Source organism: Hippopotamus amphibius, chromosome 17 (assembly GCF_030028045.1).
Source record: "Hippopotamus amphibius kiboko isolate mHipAmp2 chromosome 17, mHipAmp2.hap2, whole genome shotgun sequence".
Lineage (NCBI taxonomy): Eukaryota > Metazoa > Chordata > Mammalia > Artiodactyla > Hippopotamidae > Hippopotamus > Hippopotamus amphibius.
Window position 1 is genome coordinate 51,951,626 of NC_080202.1, and position 11,969 is coordinate 51,963,594.

An 11,969-nucleotide genomic window follows, 5' to 3' on the forward strand; every position below is an offset into this window, starting at 1 on the left:
GGCAAGGCACCTCTTGCCTTCATCTTTTTCGCCATGGAGATGTGCCTAAAGGAGGACCATGCACTGGCCTGGCCCTGCAAAAAGCCAAGTGGAGTGTGAGGAAGGGGAGCCCAAGGAGGTGGGACCTGGGCTGGGGGCCCCACGGAGAAAGGAAGGAGGTACAAGGGGCTGTTCTTAGGCTGCCCTTTAATGGACTAAGATTCAACAACGCTGCAACCCCAAACGACGTGTCAACATAGAGGCTGGGAGGCAGTGCTGCCAAGTGGGGGCCCTGGGCACCACGACGGTGAGCCCTGCAGGCCTCTCCTTCCAAGAAAGCCCACCTCCTCCCCAGGGCCCCCAGCAGAGGGTGCAGCAAGGGGAAGGGGGCACAAGATCTGGACACGTGGAAGCCCGGGCAGGGGGCCGAGGGCTGGGGTCAGCCAGCAGCCAGCCCCTCTAAGTGGGCCACAGACGACACCTCTGGAAGTGCTGCTAGAGCAGATGGGAGGCCCAGGAGTCCAAGGGCAGGGGGCGGGGCGGGGCGTGCAGACCATCCTGGAGCCCGAGGGTGCCCTCACATGTTGGTGCTCATCCGAGACTGGCTGTTGGCCGGTGTCAGCTCCCCCTGGCTCCCTTCCCGGGGAGGGGACTGCAGTGGAGACAGCCGCTCAGCCCAGAGGGGCGCGTGCACCCATCCCATGCCCCCAGCCCCAGAGCCGCCCCTGCCCGCACCTTGACGTGGATCTGGTTGCGCAGCACGGCTGCCCGCAGGATCATGGCTTTGGCACGGCGCTGGAACTCCTTGCCCATCAGCAGAGACTTCTCGAAGGTGGTGCTGCGCTGATCCACGTCCCGTGCATACAGGATCTGTGGAGGTGCAGGGCTTAGTGGGGCCCAGAGCCTCCCTCCCACAGCCGGTCCCCCCACCCCACGACCCTAAGCCCGGCCACCTTGCTGTGTGAGTCGATGCGGGCATTGATGAGCCCCTCCAGGATGAGCTGCGTCAGCTCGTCCTCCAGCGCCGCCACTGTGGTGTTGAAGGCCGTCGCCATCTTGTGCATGTCAGCAGACACATAGGGGCTGAAATACTGCAGAGCAGAGAGGACGTGAGCTACCCGAGGATGCATCCACAGTGCCCTGCCTCGGCCTCCACCCCCGTGTGTACCTGGATGAGGGCCCGGTTGCGAATCTGCGTGTACAGGGTCCTGACGTGGGGAGCCAGGTACATGTCTAGGAGCAGGTTGTCCTGGCAAGAAGAGCAGGTCAGGAACAGCTGCCCCAGGCCTCCGCACGCGCCCACCCTCCAAGCCAGGCCAGGCCCCTCACCTTCATCTCGTCTAGCATCTTCAGGCACGAGGCATACTTGGACTCGTAGAATTTGAAGATAATGTCCCGAACCTGTGGCTCCAGCTCCAAGAACAACTTGAAGGAGCTGCAGATGCCAGATTCCTCAGAGCCAGCCCTGCCTGCCCGCCCACCCGCCCTGAAGGTGACCGGGGCACAGGAGTGGGGCTGCAGGGCCCAGCACCCCACCTTCCACCCACCTGCTGGAGATGACGTTGCGCTGCAGCTCCTGCCGGTCAAAGGTGGCCAAGGCACACAGGCCGCCGTACACGGCCACGTTGCTGGGGGAGAGCAGCTGAAGAGCAAGAAGGGAGGTGGGTCAGAGACCTGGGGTCACTGGAAGTCAGGACAGAGGTCTGGGCTGGTTCCATCCTACCTCACACACCGCCCACTCAGAATGCCTAGGGCCCCATGGGGGTGACCCCTCAATAGAGAGCCCGACTCTTGATCCCTCACCCTGTTTCCCAAGCCCCAGTGAAGTCTCCTCCCCAAAGACCCTCACGCCCCTCACCTCGGGGAAGTCGCAGTGATCGAAGGAAGCCAGCAGGAAGCACTTGGCAGCCTGCTTGTACTTGCGTGCGGCCAACTCAGCCAGGCCTGGGAGGGGCAGAGGGAAGGCTGAAGCCCGGTGCCCAGAGGACGCTACCAGGGCCCTGTGGGGTCATCAACGAGTGCACCTGGGACAGAAATGCTGGCGAGCAAGAAGTAACCCTGCCAGGGAGCAGCAGCACTCTGGGAGCCAGGCATCCAGGGAGGCCGCACCGCGGCTGTTACTACCGCAAAGGGCACCCGAGCTGTTCAGCTGACAGGGTGGGGGCAGGGGCAGGAGTGGGGGTAACCAGCCATGACAGCTGCTATCAGAAAGCAACACCTCTACTCCCAACCACCGGGTACCACTCCGTGGCCTCCCCAAGAGGGACCTGAGCCGGGCAGGTGTCAGGTGCAGCACAGACGTGGGACCTGTGCATTTCCCCGGCTGGGACAGAGTCAGCTGGGGTGCCCTCCTGCCCCTGTGCCCCAGGGCCCTCACCTGCTGCACACTTGAGCTTTGTGAGGATGGCCTGAGTCTGGGTGTCACGCTCCCCACGCTGCTGCAGGAGAAGGTCACACACGTGAGTATTCCACGCCCTCCATACACTCATCAACCCCCAGGCACCCAGCCCCAGCCTAAGAAGAACAGAGACAGACTCTAGGAGGACAAGGCCCACCAGGGCCAGCAGTGGTTAGTCCTCCAGGGGCAAGGTCCGAGGGGCACAGAGCCATCATTACCTCAGCAATTTCTGGGGTGGACTCGGCCTTGCTGACATAGCTCAGCACGTGAGACCAATTCTGCAAGTAGACGCTGACCTGGCGGGCAGGTGGGATGCACTCAGCCTGGGGCACCCCCTCCTGGCCCACAGGTATTGCTGCCCTGTGGCCACCCACCCCAGGGCCCACCTTGATGACATTGAGGCACATGTTAATGACATGCTTGGCGCTGGTGCAGTAGTCCCGGGCCCGGGAGTAACACTTGAGGGCGTTGCTGAGGTCCCCACAGTCCAGGTAGTGGTCACCCAGGTCGTCATGGCCGCGCCTGTGGGTCCGGCCGCAAGTGGACACTGGTCGGGCCATGGGATGGGCTGCCCAACCCCCCACCCCAAGGATGCACCTGAAGCTCCCCTTGATGGAACCCGCCCCCACAGCCCCTGGGCACACCTGATGCTCTCCTTGATAGAATTGCCCTTGTAGTTCTTCAGATCTGTGTCCAGTTTCTCTAGCTTCAGCAAGGCTTTCTTCCGCGTGGCCTCCACCCAGGCCGTGTCCAAGGGTGGCGGCTCCACACCACTCTCAGGGATGGCGTCAGGCGCATTCTGCAGCTCCCTGAGAGGGGACCTGGCCATCAGGGGCCCACGTGCAGGGCGGGCAGGTGCCTCCCAGCGGCCCTCACCCCTATCGGGAGAGCGCCCAGTTGGCACAGGGGCAGTTGTGACAGCAGGACCCCACAGGCTGGCGGGAGAGCCCAGCGAGAAATAAGTCACACAGCCGTGCTGAGAGACAAGAAGCACGGTGCTGCCTCCACAGGCTCCGCTCACTGTCGGAATTGCACGCGTGCACACACGCGTGCACCTGTGGAGGGAGCCTGCATTCTCAGCAGGGAGAGTGAGAACCCAGCCCGCTGGCCATTTACTGCCTCTTCTGGCTTTTCAGCAAGGAAGCCACGTGACCGTGTTGTGGGGCCAGAAGCTACAGGAGCACAAGAAAGGCCCCGGCCCAGGCTGGCCACACACCGCCCCCCGCCCCCCCTCGCTGAGCCTCGGCCTCACCTGGTAGCCTCCGAGAGCTTGCGGTGGATCTCCTCATACATGTCCACGTTGAAGGTTCTCTGCACGAAGGACAGGGCCATCTTCAGTGCCTCCACCCGCAACGGGGGGCAGTGGTCAGCAATGAACTGCAGGCGCTCGATGCGCATCAGGCCACTGTAGCTGGCCGCGTACTGCTCCAGATCCTGCAGGCAGGGGTGGACTGTGCAAGCTGGGGCCCTCGACCCCAGGTCCCAGCCAGTGAGTCAGGAGCAGGGGCAAGTGGGCACCAAATAAACCCGTCCAGGGGCTGAGGAAAGGCTGCTTGGGATGGGCCAGTGCAGGGGCCTCTGGAGTAAAGCTCTGCCCAGAGGGTGAATGGCTGCAGCCACATGCACACCCAGTCTCCAGGCTGAGCGTGAGGAGACTGCTTCCCAGGCAGGGCCCCAAGAAAGACCTGTCCTCGCAGTGAGACCTGACCTGCAGGGTGGCCTGGCACACAGGGCTCCTCTGTGTGGAAGAGAAGCAGGTGCAGGGTCTGAAACTGGTTAGCAACCCGTTATAAGTGGGTTTCTGAGTCAGAAAATGATGTGGTCAGAGTGGGGAACCTAGCCTGGACCTCCCAGCTGGACTGACACCCCAACCAGCCCCCTGAGCCCCTAGGAGTGCCTGCCAGGCTTCCTACCAGGGTGGGGTTCTCCACCACATAGTTGACATCAGGCGCGTTCTGCGGGTCCTCCTGGGGGTCCACGTCGATCTGCATGGGCTCCACGGCCCCCTGCAACACGGGCCCACACCTTGGCACCTCGAGCGGGGCGTGCCCAGGGAGGGCGACAGACCCTCACTGTGCCCCAGCTCAGCTCTGCCCGCCGCCTCCCGGGCGGGAGGGCAGGCGGGCAGGATCCTGTCCCCCGAGCCCCACCCCACTGCCCGCCACGTCCAGTGCCGCCACATCAGGGAGAGGGCTCCGGACGAGACTACTGGCTCAAGAGCAGAGCCCTCGGCGGACCGTGACGGCCCACCTCTGGGCGGGAACCAAACGCCAGAGGACCACTACCCAGGGACCCCCGAGTGTCCCTACGCACACCCAGCCACCGTCCTGACGCAGCCTCCTCCGAGCCACAGGGAAGACACGGGCGGCCTCGACCCGGGCGCGGCCGAGCAGCCGGAGCCGCAGCGCCGGGCGAGTCCCGCCGCTGGACCGGGCCGCGGCCGCGGCCGGGAGGCGGGAGGGGGGCGCCCGGGCGCCCTGCACGGCCCAGCGGGCGGGCTGGTCCCGGCCTCTGTCCTGGAAGGTACCTCATAAAGCAGCGTACAGGCCGACAGGCTGGCGCTCAGGCTGAAGTCCCCGGCCGTGCCCGGCAGGAAGAGCTCTGACCTACCGCTGGGAGGGGCGCAGTGCACATCTGCCACTGACGACGCGGCCGCGCGGGGGGCCGGGCCACCCCGCATTCTGTCCTGACTCTCTGCACCCCCCGACCCTGACACAGAGCTGGCTGGCTGCTGAAGGAGAGAGAGCGTTAGCGCGCCGGGCCTGCCGGGCTGCCGGGGCCGACGGGCGGGACGCTGCGGCCGGAGCCCGGGCGCGGGGAGGACGCCGCGCGGGGGGGCGCGCACGGCCGGCCCCGCTCCGGCCCGGCGGCGGGGGCGCGGAGGGACCGCCGGCCGCGGCTCGTTACCTGCAAGTTAAACACCTGAACCGGCAGCGGCATCTTCGCCCACCCCGCCGCGGCGCGCCGTCCACTTCCGGGGCAGTGCGCCCACTGCTTCCGGGCCGCGGCGTAGGCGGGGCGGCTCTTAAAGGGCCCGCGGCGCGCCTGGCCGGGCGGTGCCCGCGGGTCCCGCGGCCGCATGAGCCGCGCGCGGGGGGCGCTGTGCCGGGCTTGCCTCGCCCTGGCTGCGGCCCTGGCCGCGCTGCTGCTGCTGCCGCTGCCTCTCCCCCGCGCGCCCGAGCCGGCCCCGACCCCCGGCCCCGGCCTGCGCGCGCCCCCTGCCCGCCCCGCCACCGCCTCCCGCCTGCGGCCCGACGACGTCTTCATCGCGGTCAAGACCACCCGGAAGAACCATGGGCCGCGCCTGGGGCTGCTGTTACGCACCTGGATCTCCCAGGCCCGACGACAGGTAGGCCCCGCCCCGGGACCCCGCCTACCCCAGGACCCCGCCGACCCCGGCACCCTCCCACGTCCCGGGATCACCGTTCCCCGGATTCCTAAGCTTGGGTCCCCGGACCTCCCGTATCCCCGCTTCCGGCACCGCCGCCCCACCCCGAACTCTGACCCCAGGACCTCCACCGCCGGGATCTTCCACCCGGGATCCCTACTCCGGCATCCTTGCCTTAGGACTCCTCTCCCTCATCCCCAAACTGGCATCCCCGCCCTGGACCCCACCGAGGTTTCCCACCCAGGAATCCCTACCCACGGCTGTGTCCCCAGAGTGGCAGTCAGGCTCCAGGCCTGAGTGTGAGGGACCCAGGACCCCCAGCACCCACCCTCTCCTGCCCCTTCTCCGGCTCCAGGCTTGGGTGGGTTCTCCCAGCTGACACTGGGCTGAGACCCCAGGAACTCCTCGAGCTAGAGCAAGCCTGACCCCTGCAGCGCTGGGGATCCTGAAGGTATTAGCAGGCTGTCACTGAGACAGCGTCCTCCCTTCTCCTGGAACCCACCCCGTCCAAACCCAGGCTCACATCTCCAGCTTCACCCTTGCTTACCGGGCCAAGGCCCTGCCAGGCCCAGAGTCCCTGCGGGGTGCTTTTTGACACCTCACAGGCCGTCTCTCTATAGACATTCATCTTTACGGACGGGGACGACCCTGAGCTACAGCTTCAAGGAGGTGAGTGCCCTCCACAGCCCAGCCCTGCTAGAATGTCTGAGGGCTTCCTTCTCAGCTATCGCTCCGTCCAGTGCCACACGGCCCCCTGCTGTGTACAACGGCCCGGGGGTGGGGGGGCGAGGTTAAGGCACCTGCCCAGGGTCACACAGCTGGTAGAGGACAGAGCCCAGCACCCAAGGTCCCACCCTACCAGCCATGCTCTGCCTCCTTTGGCCACTGGCTGACTTCCCAGGGCCAGAGCCATGTTCTCTGAAGAAGGGCCAGCAGGGAACCATCCCTTCCAGGCCTGCCCTGATCAGGATGGTCCCTCCTCAGTTCTGTTTCCTGGTGGATTTTCTCTCATGGGATTCCAAGTGGTTGTCAACTGCCCAGACCTCGGAGGGCAGCAGCAGAGTCAGCTGAGTGAGGCCAAGACAGGGCTGTGATTGGGTCTGACTTTAGGGATTTGAGTAGGACAGGCCTTGTGCTGACCAGCCAGCCACATTTTGCCCAACTTCAGTGGGGTAGACAGGCAGCAGGCCTCACCCCGGCTCTCATGCTTCTGTTTCTCCAACGGGTAGGCAGCCACGTCGTCAACACCAACTGCTCGGCCATGCACACCCGCCAGGCTCTGTGCTGCAAGATGTCAGTGGAATACGACAAGTTCATCGAGTCCGGACGCAAGTATGTGGTGGCCACACCCGTGCCTCCTGGAGAGTCCAGGGCTGAGCAAGGCCCGGCCCCCAACCTGGGCCAGGGGCTCCCCCAGACCCACCCCCCAGGCCCACCTTGCTCCAGAGACTTCCGCGTGTTCCCAGGTGGTTCTGCCACGTGGACGATGACAACTACGTGAACCCCAGAGGCCTGCTCCAGCTGCTGGCCGCCTTCTCGCCCAGCCGGGACATCTACCTGGGCCGGCCCAGCCTAGACCACCCCATCGAGGCTGCCGAGAGGGTCCAGGGAGGTGGAACCGTGAGTGCTGGGGCTGGGGAGGGGCAGCAGAGAGCATGGAGACCCCAGCAAGGAAGGGCTGGGGCAGGCCCCCGATCCACCTGGATGGGGCGTGTCAGGAGCTGGGGCAAGTGAGGAGGGGCCGCGAGAGGGGCTGGGGCCGCAGGCAACTGGGTTGTGAAGCTCTGGTCCTCCTGTACCCTGGGAAGCTTCTGCTGCCTGTTCAGGGAGCCGTTAAGGGGCAACTTAAGGACGACCCTCAGGGTGTCCAGATGAAGAGTTGGGGTGAGGAGCCCTGACTGGTGGCTCCCTCCTCTTCAGGTGACCACAGTCAAGTTCTGGTTTGCTACCGGCGGGGCCGGGTTCTGCCTGAGTAGAGGCCTTGCCCTCAAGATGAGCCCGTGGGCCAGGTGAGTGGGGGCCGGGCAGATGCTGGCTGCCTCGGGTGGGGGTGCCCAGGGCTGGGAAGGAGCTGACTGTCCCCGCTCCATTCCCCAGCCTGGGCAGCTTCATGAGCACAGCTGAGCGGGTGCGGCTGCCGGACGACTGCACAGTGGGCTACATCGTGGAGGGGCTGCTGGGTGCTCGCCTGCTGCACAGCTCGCTGTTCCACTCCCACCTGGAGAACCTACAGAGGCTGCCGCCCGACACCCTGCTCCAGCAGGTAGGCCCGCTGGGCCCCTGCCACCTCCACCGGTGTCCCTGCCTCGGGGCCCTGCCTCCATGGGCTCCTGGCTGAGCGAGGGCTCAGGGAGGGGTTCTCTGGGGGAGGGGATGGGTCCCAGTGCTGTGGCAGAGTTGCGTGGATCCTGGACCCGGGCTGCTGGGACCCGTGGTCCCAGCTGAGGGGCCAGGGGCTCATTTGTAAAGAGCAGCTGCTGCACTTTCCCAGGCGGCTGGGCGCAGGGTAGCTGGGTCATGGGCAGTGGTCTGGGGGTGATGGGAGTCACAGACCTGGCCCAGGGAGGTCTGGGGGTTCGGGACCTCTCTCCCCTACACGTGCACCAGCCGCCTCCCTGAGGTGTCTTCCGTGCAGGCCACACCTCTCAGCCCCCATCACCTTTCAGTGCTGTTCCTGGGCCTACCCTAAGGACACTAAGTTGGGGGCACCAGGGAATCAGGAGGCCGAGCAGCGTTTCCTGTGGAGGACAAGGTAGGAGGCCCCAGCCTGGAGACTGACTCTCCCTCCTCCTCTCTCCCAGGTCACCCTGAGCTACGGGGGTCCTGAGAACCCACATAACGTGGTGAATGTGGCCGGAGGCTTCAGCCTGCAGCAGGACCCCACACGGTGAGCGGGCTGTGGGGAGAAGTGCTGGGGTCAGCCCGCCCCTCCTGCAGCCTAACCCCCACTTCCCTCCCAGGTTTAAGTCCGTCCACTGCCTTCTCTACCCGGACACGGACTGGTGTCCTGTGCAGGAGCAGGATGACCTCGCCCCTCGGTGACTCTCGACCCAAATGTGCCTGTAGCTCTGCCCCAGGTGCAAGTAAGCGACGCCAGCCCAAGGGAACGAGAACAGTGCTGCCCCCTCCTGGGCTCAGTTGGCTACGTCAGGCGGCCACAGCCATGGCCTCATCCAGGGAGATACAGGCGCCCAGCAGACACTCCGACTGGCCTGCAGGCCTCCCCACAGTCCCGGGCAGGCCCGGGTGACCTGGTGTGTGGGAGAGGGGACAGCACGGTGTGCCTGCCCAGGGGCCCAGCCCCAGCTCTCACAGGAAGGGGCTCACCCTAGGGTCTGGGGGCCTGGGAGGGGGCTGGCATACGGCTCCCAGGGCTCCGTCTTGTTCCCCTCACCTGTTGGAGAGGGGACTCCAGGTCAGGATCATGCGTGAGTTGCTGCAGTCTAGTAGAGGTGACTGCAGATGCTTTACTTGCCGTTCCCTCGGGAAGCCACCCTCCCTACACCAGGCTCAGACCCCAGCCAGGGCCTCTCTGTCTCCAAGGGGAGCCACATTCAGTGACGCAGGCCTTCTGGCCAGCTGTGCTCTTGGGTGCAGCTTACTCCTAGCCAGGGCGTTTCCATTCAAAGGCCACCTTCTTGGGGTCCCTCGGCCAAGGGGTCCATTCTGAGGGACCTCGAAGACACTTTTCTCCACTCTGACTCATTGCTCAGTACTTTTTCCTCCCTTCTTCCTCCCCTGGGTCCCAAGTCCATGAAACAGCAAGAGCCTTTTGTCTGGGGCTCCATCCGCAGTGAGACATCCCCATCCCACCAGCTGACCCACCTTGGCCTTGACAGTGCCTTTCCGTGGGAGGAGGAAACAGAACAAGGGGAGCCAGCACCTGCCTTCTGGTCTCTCACTCTGCTGTTGTGACAAGTGAATAAAGGCTTGACTGTTACTCTTTGTTAGTCTGTTGTCTTAATTAACCAGTGACATGTGGCAGCTGAGCTCTGGACAGGGCCAGGGCCACACAACATCCAGCTCCTCCCTGTGAAAGCTCCGCCCCGAGAACAGCCACATCCCAGGCAGATCTGCGTTCCTTATAGCCCTGCCAGCCTAGCCGAGCCTTAAACTGCCCACTGGGCTCTTCAGTGTCAGCTGAAGAGTATAGGGCGGGTGGCAGGGGGCCGCAGGGTTCCTTCAGGGAATGATGAAAACAGGACAGACCTCGCCCCAGGAGGCAGACTGCCTGAGTGTCCTGCTTGCTTTTTCAGCACAGTGTGGAACTAGGATGTGTGTGTGTATGCTTACACGCACAGATGTGTACACGAGTGTGTGTGCATGGGTGCGCGTGTGCATGCATGTACGTGTGAATTGCTGTGTAAACGTGTGCGTGGCTGTGTACGTGTGGGCAGATGTGTGTGTGTGTAGGGCAGGCCGGCAGCACCCAGTAAGCAGGTTGGAATCAGCATGGGCTGGTGGTCGGGCCAAGGTGCCTTGGAGGGGGCTGTATGGCAAGGAACCAGGAACTGTCCGTGCTGAGCAGCCACCTCCCCTCACACTCCCAGGTGTGGAATGTGTAACAGCCCTGAAGACCTAGACACGCACTGAGCCCCCCAGACCCCAGCCCATGGAGACATCCACAGAGCAGACTCAGGACAGCATCGGTTGGACCAAAATGCTTCTCCCCCCAGCTGGAGCCCCCTCAGGCCTGGATCTCCAGCCTGGACCACCTCAGAGGCACAGGCGCTCCCTCACCAGGTCCAGATAAACAGTCTCCCCCAGCCTCCCAGCAACCTCCAAAGGGATGGGAGACTGGCACCCAGAGGCCGTGTGGGCTACCAGAATGGTATTGTTGAGAGAGAAAAAAGCCTGGAAGGAAACACACCAAAATGTGTATGTGTGATTGTCCCTGAAAAATGCAAAAATTGGTAAAAATGTTTTTTTCTCTTTCTCCTTTTTGGTATTCTACAAATATCAAAATGTCATATGATAGACGTATAGTATGTACAATCAGAAAAGTTAAAATTTTGTTAAAGTTCAAAATTAAATTGTGTATACTTGGTCCTCCAGCTAACATTTTTGTGGACAACTATTTACTAAGCATCAGTCCATGCCGTATCACTGCATGCCAGGCACTGAGTGAGCACAGATGAACGGTGACCTGCAAAATGAACTAGCTGCCCAGGGCTGGGGAAAGTTGTGTATAGGGCATAACTGCTGATGGGGATGGGCTTTCTTTGGGGTGAGGAAAACAGTCAATTTGGACTTATTATTGGGACTTCCCTGGTGGTACAGTGGTTAAGAATCTGCCTGCCAATGCAGGGGACACGGGATCGATCCCTGGTCCGGGAAGATGCCACATGCTGAGGAGCAACAAAGCCTGTATGCCACAACTACTGAGCCTGTGCGCTACAGCCCATGAGCCACAACAACTGAAGCCTGTGAGTCTAAAGCCCATGCTCCACAACAAGAGAAGCCACTGAAATGAGAAGCCAGAGTGCCTCAATGAAGAGCAGCCACGCGGCCAAAACAAACAAACAAACAAACCTAATTTGCAGATTCTGTGTTTCCAGATTCACCCACACGATAAAAATTACTTGTAACCCCCAAAATCAGTACTTTACCGGTCATTCTCAGATGTGCAAACAATGATGAAAAATGTGGGTCATCAGATATGCCCATCCCCAGGTGAGGCTCACCCCAGAGATACTGAGAGGATGGAGACAGTAGGGGGCAGTGCAGAGTAAAGCAAGAAACAATGTGAATTAACTTCATCCTGGAATTAGATTATGGTGATGGTTACACAATTCTGTGAATGTAATAATAATAATAATAAACACTAGAGAATTATACACTTCAAAGCTGTACACTTTTTGATATGTGAGTGATGTCTCAATAAAGATGTTATTTAAAAAGTGAGCCAAGATGAAATTAAAAATGGAAATAGCCCAATATTTATTACATAATTTGAATTTAACAAACGCATTCCCATAAAGAAATCCCCAGAATCAGATGGTTTCACTGGTGAATTCTATCAAACATTTAGGGAAGTAATAACATCAATCCTACACACAGTCTTCCAGAAAATAGATGAGGACATTTCCCAACTCATTTTATGAGGCCAGCATTACTCTGCTACTAAAAGCAGACAAATGTTGCCAAGAAAAACCCAGCCTTTGCTCACTGATGCTGAATAGAAATACAGAGACAGAGCTTCGG

The 11,969-nt window shown here is 61.9% G+C and overlaps 2 protein-coding genes across 14 annotated transcripts; one reads left to right on the forward strand and one right to left on the reverse strand.

Annotated features, from left to right (window-relative positions):
• Window positions 1-169: 169 nt before the first annotated feature.
• Window positions 170-5,358, reverse strand: GPS1 (G protein pathway suppressor 1). 13 transcript variants are annotated; one of them, XM_057714730.1, is made up of 15 exons: window positions 5,285-5,349; window positions 4,905-5,108; window positions 4,291-4,383; window positions 3,630-3,688; window positions 3,022-3,186; window positions 2,764-2,899; window positions 2,596-2,673; window positions 2,357-2,417; window positions 1,838-1,923; window positions 1,527-1,621; window positions 1,309-1,414; window positions 1,148-1,228; window positions 933-1,070; window positions 715-849; window positions 170-631 (listed from the first exon to the last, which is right to left on the reverse strand). In XM_057714730.1, exons 1-15 carry the CDS (start codon window positions 5,315-5,317, stop codon window positions 557-559), a joined length of 1,545 nt encoding a protein of 514 aa, XP_057570713.1. In that variant the 5' UTR covers window positions 5,318-5,349; the 3' UTR covers window positions 170-556. The 13 variants fall into 13 exon arrangements, with proteins under 13 accessions (XP_057570713.1, XP_057570712.1, XP_057570710.1 ...); XM_057714729.1 differs by having other exon boundaries at window positions 3,022-3,255; XM_057714727.1 differs by having other exon boundaries at window positions 2,357-2,414; window positions 3,630-3,811.
• RFNG (RFNG O-fucosylpeptide 3-beta-N-acetylglucosaminyltransferase) lies at window positions 5,085-9,705 on the forward strand. The gene is made up of 9 exons (XM_057714741.1): window positions 5,085-5,726; window positions 6,386-6,434; window positions 6,995-7,097; window positions 7,232-7,385; window positions 7,686-7,774; window positions 7,863-8,028; window positions 8,567-8,652; window positions 8,726-8,848; window positions 9,516-9,705. Exons 1-8 carry the CDS (start codon window positions 5,457-5,459, stop codon window positions 8,805-8,807), a joined length of 999 nt encoding a protein of 332 aa, XP_057570724.1. The 5' UTR covers window positions 5,085-5,456; the 3' UTR covers window positions 8,808-8,848; window positions 9,516-9,705.
• Window positions 9,706-11,969: the final 2,264 nt, after the last annotated feature.